Here is a 19,563-nt window from a genome sequence, read left to right on the forward strand (position 1 = left end):
TCCGTCCCTATTGACCACTGTCCAAGATCACAGCCACGGAGGTGTTTTAAGAGCTGCAATGGCAGCTCCGGGCAGCGGCGGCACCGCCACGGCCTCAGCGGCACTGTCCGCAGCTGCGCACCGGGCTCGGGCAGCAGTCTTTACGGTAATGGGAACTGAGACGAGGGGCGGTACTTACGGTAACGGGGGGGGAGTGGCCAGGCGGCGGTATTTACGGTAAGGGGGCCGGGCGGGGCTCGGGGCTGCCCGTCCAGCCCGAAGTCCGCGTTGTCAGGTGATCTATTGCCGAGGCGGTCGCCGCCCCCTACACCAGTGGAAAACGCGGAATGGCCCTCGGGGGCAGCGAGGGGCAGGGGACCTGCCTCATCCGTGCCCCCCAGCCTGCAGGCTGTAGCGCCGCGCCGGGTCCGCGTGCAGCCCCCTCCAGTCCCTCAGCTGGGGCCCCGGCGTGAGCCCCGCGCCCCGCGCCCACATGGGGCTGTGCCACAGCCTCCGGCCGCTGCTCTTCGGGGACCCGGAGCCGCCCTTGGAGGGGGCGCGGTCCGGCCCAGACCATACCCCGGACCAGATCCTGACCCCGGTCCCGACCCCGGTCCGGACCCCGGCGGGGGCAGGCGCGGCGCGGACCCCGGCGCAGAAAGAGAGGCGGCGGCGCGCGGACCAGCAGCGCGCGGAGGAACGCGAGGCCAGGCGGGTCAGCAGGAGCATCGACCGCCGGCTCCGCGAGCAGAAGCGCGACCTGCGGCGGACTCACCGGCTGCTGCTGCTCGGTGGGTACGGGGGGCGCGGGGAACCGGGCGCGGGGCGGGGCGCGCGGGACGGGAGGCGCGGGGGGCGTGGGGCGGGGCGCGGAGCCCGGCGCACGCTGGGCTGGGAACTGGGCTCAGGGCGTCCGCGGGCCCCGCGGGTTCTGTCTCGAGTCTAGAGTGGTTCTTACCCGACAGCGTCCACTTGAGTGACTGGGCCGCGAACGCGCTGCTTGGTGACTCTGCTCTTTTCCACACCGTGTTATCCGGGCCCGTGGCTCACTTGTTACCGGTTAAGGAGCCTGCCCGGGAATTTCGTCCTCACTCGGTTCATCCCCAGGGCGTGCAGCCGCGGAGGGGCCTCGTGCATCTCACCTCCTCAGCGGCGGCCTTTGTTCTGAGGGCGCGAGTGAAAGCAAGTGCACGAGGCCTTTACATTGGTGGGTGTGGCTTGTCCCCTTTGGAGAAATAACTTCCACAGCCCAGGGTATGGGCCTTCTGTCTCACCGAGTAGGTTCGAGCCTGGTGCCGTCGTAATGTTTGCTCCTCCTTCAGAAACATTCGCTGTGCCACCTGCACACAAGAAAATGGGCACACCACCACCGGTGCTTGAAGGTACAGACCGCGTCGTTTGCTGGCATTTCTCAGCGAGTAGGACAGTCTTTCCTGTGAACAACTCGGAGACATTCTCTGTGCTCGCAAAGCCTGGGTTCCTCATGCTACTTGTGGCTTTTAAAGTTTAGGGGGGAGGGCTTCCCTGGTGGCGCGGTGGTTGAGAATCTGGCTGCCAATCCAGGGGACACGGGTTCGAACCCTGGTCCGGGAAGATCCCACATGCCGCGGAGCAACTGGGCCCGTGAGCCTGCGCGCCCGTGAGCCTGCGCGCCCGTGAGCCTGCGCGCCCGTGAGCCTGCGCGCCCGTGAGCCTGCGCGCGAGAACAAGAGAGGCAGCGAGGGCTTCCCTGGTGGCGCAGTGGTTGAGAGTCAGCCTGCCGATGCAGGGAACACAGGTTCGTGCCCCGGTCCGGGAAGATCCCATATGCCGCGGAGCATCTGGGCCCGTGGGCCATGGCCGCTGAGCCTGCGCGTCCATGAGCCTGTGCTCCGCAGCGGGAATGGCCACAACAGTGAGAGGTCCGCGTACCGCAAAAAAAAAAAAAAAAAAAAAAAAAAAAAAAAAGAGAGGCAGCGATAGTGAGAGGCCCGCGCACCGCGATGAAGAGTGGCCCCCGCTTGCCACAACTAGAGAAAGCCCTAGCACAGAAACAAAGACCCAACACAGCCATAAATAAATAAATATATTTAAAAATAAATTTAAAAAAAATAAAGTTTAGGGGGGAATAAAAAGCAAGACGTGGGCTTCTGACCCCAATTTTGTGACCTATAAGGAAGAATAATTGTTGAGTTCTGTTCCCTCCTGGGCACAAAGAAAGAACCCGGCCCACGATGGAGGAAGATCCCTGCTTATAAATGAGTGAGACTTTTCTTTAAGATCTCGGGAACAACTAAGTCTTCGGTTTTGAAAGGGCTCACCATTGCAAAAATAAATGACTAAAACAGCACAAACCTAGCTGCTGTATCCGGTGAAATATCTGAATTCTAACATAAAGGGACTTTTTTTGAAGTAACAAAGAACAAAAAATATAGAAGTGATCAGGTTATCTGAAAAGGGAAGAGGACACATCAGAAGCAGAGTTATCTACAGTGCTAACTTCTGGAACAGGGCAGAACAATGTTTCCAGGGGTCTGAAAATACAGAATGGTGATCCTAGAACCTGGTACCTCGTTAAACCACTCTGTGTGTGTGTGTGTGTGTGTGTGTGTGTGTGTGTGTGACTGTGAGAGGAAAATAGATTTCCAGACATACAATTGCTCAAAGTACATCCCCAACCACATATTCTTCTGGAAAGAAATCAGAAATTACTCCAGTCAAATTTCTTTTAATGCACCAAATTAAAATAACTCAAAAAGGAGAGAATTGTGGTCTCAAAAAATAAGAGAAAAACAAATAAGGTCTACAGTTCTGGCAATGTAACGTTGTTTTAATGTGATTGTGCAGCCGGACAGAAGTGTCTAAAAGGATATGTAAAGCAGAAGATGCTCAATATATTGAGCAGAAGATGCTCAATATATAGAAAAAATTTTAAAGTTAACGATTCTGTGAAAGGGTCCTGGGAGGTGAGATCTAAAGACTTGAACAGTGAGCAGTTTCTTATAACATGTTGAGAGACTGTCCCTTTAAAGACACTGCCTCAGCCTTGTGTGTCAGTATCATATATGACGTGATGCATAGTCAGGTGACTCACACTTTGGGGGGAAAATGTCGTGGATCTTCCCACCAGTGGCAGCAAGAGTGCAGCACAAACTGTCCTGTCAAGGTGACATTTAGTCCAGACCAGGTGTCGGTCTAACAGAGACAGTGCATCCTAGCTTCATCTCACTGTCGCCTTGTGAGAATTCAGACCCAGTGTTGCCGGGTCTTGAATTTCCAGAATAAGAGGGAAATGCTCATTTTCATCTGAAACCTCCTTATTTTTAACCATTGGCTCAAATTAATAAAACACAATCTGTGTGCCTGCTGTGGCCCACAGGCCACCAAGTCTCACCTCAGTCGGATGTCTCCCAAGCTAAAGGGACATTTCCACAGGCCGAGCACTGGGCTGTAGGGACAGCCACCCCAGGTCAACACCAGCAAAACGCAGTTGATGAGACTGGGTGTGGGATCAAAATATGTAATCTGTCTGAACACACAGCAAGCGAAGCCAGGTTCCCCATCCTTCAAGTGAATCTTTCTGCAGCTGAGCTCATAGGGTCATGACACAGTCATGACAGTAGATGCCATTGATTGTTCTTCCGCCTCTTTTGTTGACTATGACGTAAATTCTTGTTCACTACATTCTGATTGGAAAAGTATTCATTTGATATTATCGTTTTTTCCAGATAATTATGCAAGTTGAAAATGGCCAACTGTGGTTAAGATTCATGTTTTTTGTTTCCTTCTATTATTTCCTGTTGTTTTCCTGTGTGTTTGGTCTTTCTCTGCCAGGAATACATCTCTCGAGATGGAAGCAGTCTCTGTGGGACACTTGCTGCCTTTCTCTTGTACTTGGCTGTTGGTAGAAACCAGAACGCTGGCTTGACCTCTGTCCGTGTCTCTAAGAGGAAGTACTTGGTACAGTCACAGAAAAACAGAATGTTCTCCACTGGGAGGTTTTGATCACTTTTTTTCAGATAAATGTCTCTTTTCTTGAGTCGTGCTGTGGACTTGAGCTGCATGGACCCCCAGGACGGCTCCCTTTCAGTTTGCTGCCTTGTCCTGCCCCAGCCTCCTGTAGTCCCATGGCTTTTAAAGTCAGGAGAAATTCCAGATGCTCTGGCTGTGCCTTGGCTTTTCCAAACTCACATGCACAACACGTCCTTACAGCCCGGGGAGAAGATGCAGCCACAGCTTCTATATCACTCTATTGTATAAACTGTCACCGGCATCCTGCAGACACAAAGCTCCCCGTTTCAAATCAGTGGAGCAAGACTCAGGAAGCAGATGTGGCCCAAGGGATGGTGCAGTGAGAACGAGCAGGTGGGGCCGTGGACCTCCAAGGCCAGTCTGGACGGACCCTGAACCCACACCTCTCCTTAGAAGGAAGCACAGCCCAGGAGGGTGTAAGTTGGAGTTAATCGTCATTTGATGTGGGGATGGCCTGTGTTCAGAAGGATGTTGGGCCGTGTTTCGGGCCACCCACCTGTGAGTTCAGCTCCTGCCCAGGAGGGTCAGCAGAGAGGCATCCCTGTGGCCTAGTGCAGAGACAAGGGCTCCAGCGCCATCACGCCGAGTCTGCTGGCGGATGGAGCAGGGCCTGGAGGAAGGGAGGCCACATGGAGGTCACCGAAAGATCAAAGTACACTCATAGAATAGATTTGTTTTTAAAGGGGACCAGGGATTCTTTTTTTCCATTTTGAGGGGTTTGTCGGAAAACGGTGTATTAAGGTTGCACTTGGAGCAAATGCACAGCAAAACGCCCAGCATATTTTCCACCATCGAAACCCGGCACCTGCCCCACGCCAGCTGCATCCACAGTCTAGTCACAACGCCCCATCAGCCTTCATGGTGTCCCTCTGGAAGGTGAGGTTGGGCCCTCTCATTTGGCTATTAGAGCTTTTCATGTATAAGGAAATTCCATGCGCTGGAAAGAAGCAGCAAAACCCAGGGGGAGATGGCCGTTTTCTGTCCGTCCTTCCCTCCTGGGCCAGGAAGGATGGTTATGTAATTCTCTCTCTCAAAAGCTCTAAAGTACCTGGTACTTTACTTTAGAATCATTTCTTAATTTAACGTAACAGCGTCCTGCACACCAGCTATCCATAGATCGGTGCTGTCTGGCCTGAAAGGCGGGCAGAGACGCAGCTGGTCTGATGCACTTCCCTGCGCCCTAGTGGAGGATGTTTATTTAATACTCAGACCCACTTCCCCCTCTGACGGGTGGTGTTTTCTTAGAAGAAACTGCTCCCATTTGGGCTTGGGCACAATAATGAGCTTGGATGGGCAGGGAAGGCCCGGAGCGTAAAACCAGGGTTTAGACAAAAACATTCCAGCTCAGCCGGGAAAGGAAAGTATTCATATTCCTCTTCAGAAAAAAAACAAAAAATCTAGTTACTTGCTTTCCTCATCTGTGAAATGGGATCATAAGTCACCTCGTAGGATTTCTTGGCCCAGCGGGGCCCCACCCATACTGGGAGAAAACATCCCCAGAGCATGCACCTGCAGAGCACTTGTTTCCAGAACAAAGAAAGGAATCCTACAGACTGACATAAAAAGATGCCGATTAAAACAGGGAATTCCCCAGTGGTCCAGTGGTTAGGACTCCTGAGCTCTCACTGCCAGGGGCCTGGGTTCGATCCCTGGTCAGGGAAATAAGATACCACAATCTACAAGATGCGGCCCAAAAAAAAGGGGGGGGAAATGACTTGGAGCTGACAGTACACAAAAGAAGATACGTGAAAAACCAGTACACTGCCAGCATGATTGGTCATCAAGGAAATGCAGATTAAAACCACAGACAGCAGTTCACTCCTACCAGGGTGGCCTTCCTACCTGGGTGGCCTACAGACCCACAGTTCCAGTGCTGACCAGGATATAAAACAGGGTCAGCAGACTCTCTTTATGAGGGGCAGGCCGTGGGACCTAGTCAGCTCTGCTGCGCCATGCAGGCAGCCGTAGACCACACATAAGCACACGAGTGGGGCTGTGCTCCAATAAGACTGTGTTTATAAATGCTTACATCTGAATTTTATGTAATTTTTATATCATGAAATACTATTCCTTTGATTTTTTTTTCCCAACCACTTATGGAGTCTTAGCTCACAGACTATGCAAAAACAGGCTGCAAACCAAAGTTTGCTGAGCCCTGATCTAGATGCCAAAGCCTCACTCTCTGTTGGTGGCACAAGGACAATTGTACAGTCACTTCCCAGAATTACTGGGTAGTTTTCTATGAAGTTAAACATACATCCTATGACCCAGCAATACCACTCCTAGGAATTTACAGCAGAAAAATGAAAATATGCATTTATTATAAGAAGTTATACAAAATGCTTCTATCTGCTTTATTCAAGATAGCGGAAAACTGGGAACAACTCAAAGTGTCACTAACCAGAGAGTGAATAAGCATACTGTGTATATTCATACAATGAAATACTCAACAATAAAAAAAGTACTGATCAATAACATAGCAACATGGATGAGATTTTTGAGTGTTATGTATACGTGCAAAAGAGTATCTACTTATGATTCTGTTTATACTGAATTCTAGAAGAGGTCAAGCCAGTCGATGGTGATAGAAATCAGAACAGTAGTTTCAGGGGTCAGATTTCTGGAAAAGGTCATGAAGCACCTTTCTGGGGTCATGGAAATGTTCTGTATCTTGAGTGGGACAGTGATTACACAGGTGTAAACATGTGAGAACTTATCAAACTGTATGCTTAAGATCTATGCATTTCAATGCATTTAAATTTTACTTTTTTTTAAGATAAAGCCCTTAAACATAGTGCCTAGCATATAGTAGAGGCTTAATAAATGTTTGCTGTTTTTAAAAGGATTTTTTAAAAGGATAGATCAAAACTCAAAAGAGGGACAATTCTAGTTATAGAATGAGATAATAAATTATGGCTTGCTACACCAGGGGTCGCCAACCCCAGGCCTGTGGACCCATACCCGTCCCAGCCTGTTACAAACCGAGCTGCCCAGCAGGAGGTGAGTGGTGGGCTAGCAAACGAAGCTTCATCTGCCGCTCCCATCGCTCTCACTATAGCCTGAACCATACCCCGCCACACACCATCCGCGGAAAAATTGTCTTTTATGAAACCGGTCCCTGGTCCCAAAAGGGTTGGGGACCGCTGTGCTACACCATACCTAAATTTAATATGTTTAATACAAAGATCCTTACTTACCATTTGTAGGATCTGTGTTCTAATGATCCCAAAGATTAAACACCAGATGCTGAAATGGGACCGTGGTATGTGAGTGAGGGCAAGGGTGGTGTAGCTAATCTCTCTGCCATGTGGTCAGAGTGAAAGGGGGGTTGTGGTCAGATTAACTGCTTCTCTAGCCATTTACTGAGCTCCCGGGTGATGCCAGGCGTCACGGGAACATCCACTGGAAATCATTAAATTATAAACTGTTTTGTTACCAGGTCCCCTGCTGCCTTGCTACTTTTCTGTTCTGTTCTCCCCTATCTTCTCTCTAAAACAGGACCCCAAACTGAAGTTGTAAAGCTGAAACGCAAAGGCAGAAGGCTGATAGGAAGCCATTCACTGGGCCAACTGTGTAGGGAAATCATAGTCACTTGTTATCATCCAGACTCTACTGTGATAGAATTCCAGCTCAAACAGCCTAAGTTAGAGGCAGAGGAGGCGTCAGCCAGGCTCTGTCTGTCCCGGGTCTTGGTTCTGTGTGTTCACCAGCAGCTCCAACTTCACAAAGTCTCAGGAGCCCAGAGGAAAGAGGCTCTGGTAACAGTTCTGGGTGGACAGCTCAAGTGAGAGCTTAACATTGTTTCCAACTGGTATCTGTTCTTGTCCCAAACCTCAAAGGTGCATTTTAAGATAAATGCATTTAATATTTTCTAAAATTATTTCTAAACTTAATTTCACCATTAATCTTTGAAAAAAGACATTGATTTCTTCATAATTTCTTCTGTTTCCTTACAGTGATGAAATGGACAGAAGCATAGGTTTTTGCTATATCATTGTAAGAAAATGAAAATATTCCTGGATTCCTGTCTTAGACAGTGCATTTTATGATGTATAATCCCAAGCACTATTGCAAGCTAAAGACTCTTAGGCATTTCGAAGGCAAGTTGTTTCCTTGGGAGCCCACGGGTAAGGGACAGGGCTTTCTCCTCTCTTGGGAGAAACCATAAGGCATCACATAAAGTCCTGAGGTTTAAACACTGGTAGGGGTGGACCAGGGAGCAGATGAAATCTCAACAAGAAATGTCAGAACCACTAGTCGGGAAGAGATAGCAGGCATCAGTTCTGATTTGCTCTTTGGTCTTTGTGCTGATAGTTTGGTGTTTGGCAGCAAATACAATATCTAAGCCATATTTCTAAAATCCTGGAAATGACACCCAGGATGTGACGTTTGTCGGCTGGAAGGTTCACGTCCTCTAATGCGGAGAGATGGAGCGTTTTCTCCTGAGACGGGAGAGAGAACGAGATTCCCCACCTAATGTCAGGCTGTTCTGAGGCCCTTCAGGACCCGACCACGTGTCTGCCATTGCGCGTGCATGTGTGTGTATGTCTCTGTGTGTCTGTGTGTGTGTGTCTGTGGGTGTGTCTGAGTGTGCATGTCTCTGTGTGTGCATGTGTCTGTGTGTGCGTCTCTGTGTGTGTGTCTGTGTGTAGTTTGTGCGTGTTTGTGTGTGTGTGTGACTGTGTGTGTGTGCATGTCTATGTGTGTGCGTGTCTGTGGGTCTCTGTGTGTACGTGTGTGTGTATCTGTGTGTGTGAAATATCACCGAGCACCGCCCCTTCAGGGCACGTTACACCATCTGTCTCTGTCCCTCTGTCCCTGCCATTTCTGCCCCCCCCCCACTGCTCCCTCTGCCTGGAGAACGGGTCCCCTTTCTTGCACCTGCATGAACGCATCTTAGCTTCACATCTTGCCTTTGTTGTTTCTCTGTTGAGAAGCCTTATTTGATGCCCATTTTTTCTTTCCCTGGGCAGCTCTTTCCTTCACAGAACTTAACCCATTTTGAATTACATTTTCATTCACGTGTTTGCTTAGCGTTGACGCCAGTGAGCTCTTGGGGCCAGAGACCTCATCCTTCGCGTTTCCTGCTGCGTCTCCAGTGTCCTGCACGTGCCTGAAGGCATGTCTTTCAGTAAAGGCACGAATGTCAGGCTTAGGTCAGATGGTGACAAGCAAGTGTAAGCGCTGGCCCGGCAGGCGCCCTGTCCCCTCGTTCCCACCCCCGCTGCACCCCAGCAGGTGGGGACTGTAGGGTTGACCGAGGCTCTAGACCAAGACCACAGGGTCAAGTGGCAAACTTTTCTTTCTTTTTTTTTAGGAGGTTACTTTGTTTTAGTATTTCTTAATCGAGATACTGTTGACAGAAAACATTATATTAGTTTCAGTACAACGAAATGTTTCAGTATTTGTCTATATTGTGAAATGATCACAATAAATCTAGTTAACATCTGTCACCACACATAGTCACCCAAAAAATTGTGTGTGATGAGGACTTTCAAGATCTACTTTCTTAGCAACCTTCAAGTACACGATACAGTATTGTTAACTGTAGTCACCGTGCTGTACACTCCATCCCCAGGACGTATTTATTTTACAACTGGGAGTTTGTACCCTTTGTCCCCCTTCCCCCGTTTCTCGTGGCTCACTCCCCTCTACACACAGGTGGACCCACCACACCAAAGCATCTATGCCACCTGCTCGCTGGCTCCTTGGCTTCCCTTGGTCCTCTGCCCCTGGAATCCCCTCCCCCATTTTCAAAGGTCATCTCGGGTGTTACCTCCTCTTCCAAGCCTTTCCTGATCCCCTCTGTTGGAAGTGTCTGCTCATTTTATATGTAACTCCCTTAGAATACCTTTCCTTCTGCTATGGACATTCATAAGTTTACCTGGAATCCATGATCAGACTGTATCCTATGGGAGTCATGTCCACTTTGGTTTATCTATTAAACCTCCATGCCACCTGGCAGAACCTGGCATAAAATAAATGGGAAACTATCGTTGACAAAACAGAAATGAGAACGCGGAAATCCTGCCGTGCATTTTAATTCCAACCCAGAAAGATTGCCATCTGTTCTTTTCTTAATTGAAATATAATTCACATACCATGAAATTCACCCTTTTAAAAACTGTACAACTCAGCAGATCTTTAGCGTATTCACAAGGTTGTGGAACCATCACCATTACCTCATTCCAGAACATTTTCATCTTTCCAAAAAGAAGCCCCCTGCCGCTTAGCACTCACCCCTCCCCCTGCCACCCCTGACCACCACTGATCCACTTTATCTCTTTATGGAATTGTCTGTTCTGGACGTTTTGTGTAAAAAGTCACACAATATGTAATCTTCTGTGTCTGGCTTCTTTCACTTAACAGGATGTTTTCACCCATATAACATGGACCAGCACGTCATTCCTTTTTATGGCCAAATAAAGTCCACCGTATGGATCTGCCACCTGTTACTTATTATCTGTTCTTTCAGTTGGTAGATATAATAGCTAAAATGTGTGTTTCCACTTTTTAGCTATTATGACTAATGCTGCCGTGAATGTTCGTGTACAGGTTATTGTCTGACCATATGTTCTCATTTCTCTTGGGTGCATATCTGGGAGTGGAATGGCTTGGTCATATGGTAACTCTCTGTTTAACTTTTTGATGAACTACCAGACTGTTTTCCAAAGCAGCTGAATCACTTTACATTTTCACTGGCAACATGTGAGGGTTCCAATTTTTCCACGTTCTCATCAACACCTGTTATTGTCCATCTTTTTTTTATTACAGCCATCTTAGTGGGCGTGGAATGGTATACACTGTGCTCTGGCTTGGCATTTCTCTGATGACTAATGTTGCACATCTTTGGGTGCGCCGATTGGCCATTTGTACATATTCCTTTGAGAAATGTCTGTTCAAATACTTTGTTCCTTTTGTAATTGGGTTATTTGTCTTTCTGTTGTTGCGTTGCAGTGGTTTCTTAAATATTCTGTCTGCTGGAGCCTTTTGTTCTTAACCACGTGTAACTCTGCACCTTATACCCTAACCTGCAGAGTATCTGTTCAATAGCGAATAATGTCAAGTTTTGCCTCTATTTTTATAATTTTAATTGCCGTGTACAATTGCCTTGCACTATCCATGGTCTAATTCCAAGTTTCTAGATATGGACCTTACCAACATTTACATATTTATGGAGGGTGGGTATGTGGAATTTTCTAAGATGTCAATATACTTTGAAACCCTGTTTTATCAACGTGAATGTGAAATCAACAGAACCCGATAGTTTATGATGAACAGGATAATTTAACAGCAGTAACACAGAAATACAGGGACATGGTGGGGGTGGAAAACAGCGGCCTTAGGAAGAGGGGAGGGAGGGAAGGGATGGGTAGGGGAGGTTGTGTATTTTGAAATAGGCGCGTTGTGAGTTTTGACTAACTGACACGTGAGATACTGCAAACAGAAAAGGAGAAAAGAAGCCGGGAAGGAAGCGAAGTTGGGACCGGGCTGTGGGGACCCAGGGCCTCTCGAGGCGAGGCAGGTGCGCGCGGCCGGTCGTTCCTGTGGCGGTCGCCAGGTGGCGCTGCGGCGCGGGAAGTCCGATGGATGGGCAGCAGCTGCTCCCGGACCGCGGTCCGCACTGGCCGCCGGGCGGGTAGCGGGGAAACCGGCTTGTACTGAGCTCCCAGGTGTGAGTGGTGGTGCTGGGCGAGAGTTGAAAGCGAAGGATGCCCTGCCAGTGGCACAGCGGGCCCTGGAGGGGGGGACCCCACTGACAGGGCCCTTACCTGCGCACACCTGCACACACCTGCACGCGGCAGTATCCCCCAGTGGCGGTTAAAGCGGCGCCTCCTTTGTGTGGTCCCTTTTCTCTCCTGGGAATAATTGTTCTGTGTGCCTGTGTGATGCTGTACATCCCCGGACAGGTCATGCACCTGTCCATTCTGCATGACTGTTCCCGCCATCTCTGTCCCAAGGAGGGCACCCCACCTCCTGACGACCACCGGTTCTAGTTTTGTCCGGCCTGTAATCAATTCTCCACGTAAAACTTGCCCCATCCCTGCCCTGCTGACAACTTTGACTTCCGGCCATCCTGGGGATAAAGAAGCATCCCTAACAGAACCCACAGCCGGAGAGCGTGAGTCGTGACTCCTTGGGGCAACACCGGCCATGACATCAGCACTGCATAAATACTCGGGGAGACTGATGATAAACTCCACACAAACAAAATCCAGCTCGCCAGCAGGTAGGAAGGAAAGGAACCAAGAAATGAGTGAGAGGGGTTCTCACTTCTCCATGACTGATGTTATGTTCCCTTCCCCCCCCCCTTTATTTATCTCTTTGTTGTTGGCATGGACACATGGTATTTCTATATTGTTCAGTGGCTTAGAAGTCACTCCTGTACTTAAATACCTTGGTGCTGAAATCATCCCAGATTTGGCCAAATAGGAGCCCCTTCTGTCTGGTCTTGTGTTCTCGGGAGGTGCCCCCAGCATTTGAAAGCACTTTCCTACTTTCTGGCATAACAATGTTCCAGATTTATCTGTGGCTCCCCTGCCCCCACCCCGGAATCTGCCGTTTCTCTGAGGAGGCCTGGCTCCTCTGGGTTGTGTGATACTGAAGACCAAGGCCTGGGCACTAGGTGCGCTCACCGCCACTGGCGTATCTAATGCCTGGGTCTTTTCAGCAGACAGAATGAGGGAATAGATGCATGTGGCACATGCACAGGTGTACAGTGTACACACACACGTATGTGCACATAATCACAGACACATACGTACATACTCTAGACATCACGAGCTCATTCCGGTCGCTACAATTCCAGTCCATCCCATGGGCGTGCCTTGCGTTTCGCCATTCTGTGTTTGTCCTTCCTCTTTCTCTCTGAAAATCCTGATTCTCAGTAACCACCTCAATGCACCTGTCCACCTGCCCCGTCCTGTCATTCACGCACCTAAGGGTTTGGGATTTGCACTCAGAGTCTCCCTTTTGAACCTCAGTCTTGAATTTATCTGTCGTCTAAATTCATCAAACCGTTCCTACTTAATGAGCAAATAAACCACGAACGGGAAATACAGACGATTCCTAGGCTTTGTCTCCCTTGTTCACAGCCCGCGAGCTTCAGAAAGAGCCCGTGCAACCTTCCTGGGAAAGGCCCGTAGTTCCCACCTATGATGGAGCAAGTTCATGTTCTGTTTAATTTCATATACAGGTTGACGTTCTATTACAAGGGAAACTGTTGCTTTACACTCTGTGAGCCAAATTCTAAAAGAAACCAGTTGCTAAGGCAACTGAGTGAAGAGTTAATTAATTCATCAGTCATTATATGCAGATTAATCTGCCTGTGTTAGCAAGGAGGTGGGCTTGTTTGATTTCTCGTTTTGGAAGAGAGAACGGTGCGATTTTTTTCCCACCAGTCAAAGTTCCTTCTGGAAAGGGCTCAGGCTTTGGGATCAGACAGAGCTCCACCCCCATCAGGCCCCTGTGGAACCTTCGGACCAGCAGCCTTCTCTGCAAAGTGTGGATAATCTTGTAGCTGTTGCGATGATCTGATCAGATGAGCCACTAGAAACAGAGCACCTTTCAGTGTCTTTTTAAAAATAAGACGAAGGGTGACTTACAAAGGTTAACACACATCGCTCTAAGGAAGGAAGTGACATTTTTCTTCACTTGTATAATTGACTACACACCCCTATGTGCTCCCACTGTAATCTCTACAGAATCCCGAGGACTTGATTGCACGTCTGCCCCTCTCTCCTAGCCGATTAAACTGCTTGAGATCAGGGACAAGGTCGCGTTCGTCCTTGTAATCTCAAGGCTACGTGTGTGTAGGATTCAAAAAATGCTCTACGGTGAGTGAATGATGGAAACTCACCGCTTTACAGGCTCCCCTGGAGCCTCCTTCTGACTCCAGGGTGTGCATCGCCACCTGCTGGTCAGAACTATAACTGCAGTAGATGTTTGTAAAGGAGGAATTGAAGTCACGTGGCTGTAATCGGAAGCCTCAAAACGAATAGCGGGAAATCACGGGCGAGAAGAATTTCTGTCTTCAACCACGGTCATGATGAAGACCCTAAATGTAAATTTTTTTCTTGTCTTTTTGTGGTTAAATATACATAACGTATAATTGACCATCTTAACCATTTTTAAGCACACAGCTCAGTGGCGGTTAAGTACATTCTCGTTGTGTAACCATCACCTCCATCATCTCCAGAATTTTTCATCTTCCCAAACTAAAACTCCAACCCCCATCAAACATTGGCTCCCCCTCCCCGTCCACCACTCCCTGGTAACCACCATCCTACTTTCTAATGTATTCAGTGACCACCTCGCGTTTTCACACCAAAACTAAACCCCTGTCTTCGGCACTGAGTTGCATCTTCCAATGAGGATATTTCAGTCCTGGGTTTTTGGACACAGGGTGAAGTCAAAGACAGCTAACCTACCTTTCCTACTCATTCGCTGTTTGGGTTTTTTAAGCCATCAGTTAAAAAGACTGCATCCCTACCCTTTGTGGATGGTACTTCTGAAAGCTCCTTAATACTACTTTGCTGTAGGAGTAGGGAAAAAAGGAATTAATTCAGTAAATTCTAAAATATTTGATTGCAGAGTGCTATGTACAGAAAGGGAATGTTGAAAACGTTTCCCTACTTCTCTATTTAAAAATGTAAAAAAAAATTCACAAGATTTTTAAAGTGTGTTGTGATTAGGTCGTGGGGTGAGAATGCTGCTGAGAATGAAAATAATCCACACAGACCATTTCCACCGAGACACTAAGAAAGGAAAGAGAGAAAACAACGAACTGCAAGGTGTTAAATGACAGGAAGCAGCACGAGGGTCGTGTGCACACAGGCCACTCCACCGCCTCGGCTCCAGCTCCACCAAGTTTGTTTACAAAACTGGGCGCAGCTTTTCGTTTCTTCGGCCTGGTCACTGCATTGAGTGAGGGTTCGGCTCTCCCACTCTGCTTTGTTCCTCTTCTTTAAAATCTTTCAATGTACCTGCTCCAAATGCCTTAGAGTGCAGTTTTAACCTTTACAGTATAAAATGCTAGACCAGTTATTAACGTTTTAAAACATTGATTTTTAAAAATTAAATTCAATATGTCCGCTATCTCATGCCAGACAGCATTCTAGTCACTTTTCAAACTGGCTCAGCATCTCCTGGATCCAGGCCTGTAGTGATGTGAAACAGTTCCTTTGAATTTTTCATTTTGTTAATTAAATTTCTGCGGAGGTCCTCCTTATAACGGGAGACAAATTTTGTTCTCATTGTTATCAACGAGGACTTGGGTCCAGCTAACCAGAGAACAGCTGTGATCTTTTCGACATTTGCCAACTTCAATCGGAGGGGCTCAAACAAAAACAGATTTCAAAATTGTTATTCAAAATTCACAAAACTAAGTACAAAAGAAATTCAAATAATTCAAATGCACTTAGTCAAATGCACTAAGACTTCTGAGACACCTTGTCTTAAACATCAACAAGAGCAGGAAAACACCACTTTGTTTTACGTTTGCCCTTTCGCCCCAAACTTTGTGCCTTCCCAACCCTTCTTGCTGCCCAGGGCGTCCCCCGCCCGGCCGCCCCCTCTGCTGGCAGCGCGCTGCCGGCGGCCCTTCGCCTCCGCAGGTGGGTGTGCGCTGTGCGAGTGGTGCTGATGCTGCGCTGCCGTTGCCTAGCGACAGATGCCGGCACTGCCAGCTCCAGGCTGCTCCCCAACAGCGCCGCTCCCGCGCTCCAGGTGAGCCAGCAGGGATTCTGGATTCTGATCCCAGGGTTCAAAACTCAAATGAGGATCGGTTTCCCAGACCAGACTAGGAAAAGGCCAGGTGACTGGGGTTTTTTTTTTTTTAAAGTGTCTTGAGCTCCTACCTGATAATAGACTATGTAAAGATGGGCTTGGCATTTCTCATCAGAAAGGTTGCATCGCTTTGTAGGCACGTAGCTTTTATGTTTTGGGGTGGTTAGCAGTGTTCTGTGCACTTACAGTGCAGACGCTGCAGCCAGGCTGCAAGGGTTTAGATCACAGACACACCTCTTATGCACCCTCTAACATTCTGTAAAATAACGGTCACAGTAGTTCCTTTTAGGGTTATTGCAAATGCTAAATAAATTGCTCCATGGAAAGGATTTAGCCCAGGGCCAGTAATCACTGGATAAGTCGTAGAAACGAGTTATTTTAACCCTAATTCCTAGATAAGAACAAGTGAAAACCTTTTGCTATGTTTTCAGGGTTCCAGGTTCTAACTTTTTTCTCCCTTTATAAGTTTGGTGGGATTTGTTTTGTCCCCTTTTCTTCCAGCTAACAATTTATAGAAACCTTGGCATTAAAAAAAGAGACAAATCTTTTAAAACATCCCACCGCACTCTATTTTTGTACACCTGTTCTCGCCTCCGACTGCCCCGTCAGCCACCGAACAGGCCACGTGGATGTTGCCGTAGGTGAATGCTTGTGTTAACACAAGGAGTGAGGCCTCACAACAGTGCTAAACAGTGTCCCTCCACAAGCTAAAACTCTTATCCAGCTCAGAATATGGCATGGCACTGCGTGTTTGCTTCTGCTGTGTCAAGAAGAGACACTACTGCTTTTGTTTTTTAAAGAGTATTCTTATTTGGATACAGTACTAAACTGGACAAGTATTTTATGAATTTAAAATCTGGTCGTCAAATTCCTTTCATGAGAACCCACACTTGGAGCGGGAGTTATCTTTGGCCTTCGTGAATTTGTTCATCCATCAAACAAAGACTCAAGGGGCATCTCCCTGGGCCAGGCACTGAACTGGGCACAGCCCAGCAGGTGTGAAGTGCAGGCTCCGCCCCGGCCCTCACTGGGTCTCGAGTCCAGTGGACATTTGAAAGAGCAGCAAACAAACCATTACAGTGTAGGTGCTGTGAGATACTGGAGGACAGAGAAGGGGGCCTGGCCCTGACTGTGGAAGCAGTGGTGAGGCAGGAAGGGTGACTAAGAGTTGGTCAAGTGAAGAAGGGGCCACACGTCTCGCAGAGAGTGAAGCAGCGCATGCACCCAAGCCAGGCACTCGGGTGTCCATGTGCAAGGGGTCAAAGGGGGGCTGGGGCAGCGCCAGGAAGGGGGGACATGAGAGCCGAAGCTGAGGAGTTTACACGGACCCAGTCTTGATGGACCGTGGCTGGGGGCTTGGCAGTGGTGGGGACAGTGATGTGATGAGATTTGCATTGTCACTGTGGCAGCACTGTGCAGGTGGGCCGGAATGTGTGAGCAGGAGGCCACTTGTGACATCCAGCCTGGACAGTGACCATGGCAACAGCAGATGGGGTAGAAAGAACAGGAACGATGTTTAGGAAACGGACCCAAAGGAATACGGTAACTGGGTTTGCAAGAAGGAAAAGGAGTCAGGAATGACTGCCATGTTCTGGTTGGGAAAATCAGGGGCCTTATTCACAGAGAGAGAGAGGAGCGCGCTGGAGGTGTGGGTGGGCACGGGGAGGAGATCCTGGAGGCACGGTGGTGGAGGTGTGCTTGCCGCACTGGTGGTCAGGAGGGTGGGCTGGGCTGGAGGTCTTGTGTGGCCGTCGTCAGAGCCGCGTGTGCAGAGGATGGGGGAGGCAGTCAGCCCCCGAGGGCAGGGCATTAAGGGGACAAGGGCTGTGCTGGGTCTGAGCCTCCTCTCCAGGTAGAGAGTGGGCGGGAAATCCAAAGGCCACGTCGGGGAAGCCGAAGGACCGGAGAGACTCCAGGAGGGTCAGAGATGGTAAAGACCACAGTTCCTGGATGAAGTTTGACCCCGGGGGTCCACTGATGACCCCGTGAGAGTATTTCAGTGAAGCAGGTGGGCCGAAGCTAGGTGCCGGGACCTGAGGCGTGAATGGGAGGTGGGGAATGGCAAAGGGAGTCAGATCCTGGTTTTAACTCGGAGCCGGTCTGTGGGCAGAAGGACACGGCGGGGCTGACGCAGGGCCTGAGGCTGTAGGATGGGCCGTCAAATGGGACGGAACGTGTTTGTCTGCCCGACGGAACAATCCGTAGAGAAGGGAGGAGAAGAGAGCGGGGAGGCGGGTGAGGCCCGCGGGGCCCAGGGCGCAGGGGCAGGGGCGGCGGAGACCACGGTCCGTGCAGGAGGCCAGGCGCGATGACCGTGAGGGAATACGGTGGAGCCGGAGGGGAGTGGGGACTTGACGGCGGCGTCAGGGCCCCTGGCCTGGAGACCCGAAACTGGTACCAGCGACGTACCGGGAGGCGACCTCCGCGGTCACGGCTCTGCGCCCCCCGCGTCCAGCAGCGCGGATGGGGAGCGACGGGCACCCGCTCAACAGGTGGAAACCAGCAGCCGCCCTCACTGGTTCTGGCAGCGGTGCCAGGCTCGGGGCCACGGCGTCTTCCAGAAAAGTAGCAAAGCTGCTCAGAGCGCGCAGAGAGCCGGGGGCGGGAGGCACACAGGAGGCTGCCGGAGGCGGCGTGGGTGCGCTGGAACCGTCTAGAACGGTAACGGGGGAAGGCGGGGTGCCCGAGCCCGGCACGGACCCTCCCCCTGATAGAATATGCATGATCATGCGCGAGGCCCCGCGCGCTGGGAGCCGGAGGCGGCGCGGGATCCGGGAGCGCACGCCCAGACCTAGTGCCGCTCGGGCTGCGAGGGAGCCGCGCGCCGCGTCCGGACCGCAAGCGGGTGAGCCTCCGCGGGGGCCCTTCGAGGGCGGCCGCCACCCCTCCAGACCCCGGGACCCGCGGCCTGGCCACCCCCGAGCCGGCTCCCCACCCCGCCGCGGAGAGGCCCTAGGGGCTCGGACCCGGGATGAGGCGCGGGTGGCCAGCGGGTGTTCGCAGTTATTGGCGGGGACCCGGTGCGCTCCGTCCCTCCGCGCCGCGTTCGGCCGCCACCGGCGGGGCCCGGGCACCGGGCCGAGCGTGCCTGCTCGGGGTACCCCCGGGCAGCGCATCGGGCGCGGGGCGAGGGGAGGGCCAGCGCCACCCAGCTGGCTCCGGCGGTCCTGCCGCCCTTGGCCCCGTCTCCGCTCACTGCTGTTTATCCAGCAGATAATTCTAAACAAGTGTCTTTAAAAAGTAGTTGGCTCCGCGCGTCTTCCTTGTGTCCTCTTATTCGAGAGTTCTCCGCGGGGAGGGGGAGGGAGAAGAAACGCCTGTTCCGATCGGAAAACACCGAGAGACCTGAGCATCTCTTTCAGCAGCGAGGAAGAGGGGCCGCCGCAGGATCCACACACACCTACAACTCTCCACTTTTGTGCAATTCCTAACTGCGCCTGACGTCCACGCAAGCGGTCAGGCATGGGGTGTTTGGGCAACAGCAAGACGCCAGAAGACCAGGGCGTCGATGAAAAGGAAAGACGTGAGGCCAACAAAAAGATCGAGAAGCAGTTGCAGAAGGAGCGCCTGGCTTACAAAGCGACTCACCGCCTGCTGCTACTGGGTAAGGCGGGGGGTGCGCGGCGGCGCACGGCCCGAGCGGAGCGCATGGCCCGGGGCGCACGGCCTGGAGCGCGGAGAGGGCCGGGCAGGCAGGGCCCGCGCCCCCGCAGATAGCAAGAGCGCACCTGGAAACGCCCGCGTGGGGGCAGGACACTAGTTCAGTCTCGGTAGGCGTGAGAGATG

General features: G+C 50.5%; 1 protein-coding gene across 2 annotated transcripts in view; it reads left to right on the forward strand.

The window, feature by feature from the left end:
- The first annotated feature begins 234 nt into the window (after positions 1-234).
- The window catches only part of GNAL (G protein subunit alpha L), a 93,873-nt gene continuing 74,544 nt past the window's right edge, over positions 235-19,563 (forward strand). Inside the window, exons 1-2 of one of the 2 annotated variants that reach the window (XM_067699729.1) lie at positions 18,501-18,622; positions 19,143-19,381. In XM_067699729.1, the coding sequence (XP_067555830.1) occupies positions 19,240-19,381 (142 nt within the window). In that variant the 5' untranslated portion in view covers positions 18,501-18,622; positions 19,143-19,239. Of the gene's footprint in view, positions 771-18,500; positions 18,623-19,142; positions 19,382-19,563 lie in introns of those variants that run through there. The other variant, XM_067699728.1, reaches the window with a different exon arrangement.

This window comes from Pseudorca crassidens, chromosome 12, assembly GCF_039906515.1.
Source record: "Pseudorca crassidens isolate mPseCra1 chromosome 12, mPseCra1.hap1, whole genome shotgun sequence".
NCBI classification, from domain to species: Eukaryota; Metazoa; Chordata; class Mammalia; order Artiodactyla; family Delphinidae; genus Pseudorca; species Pseudorca crassidens.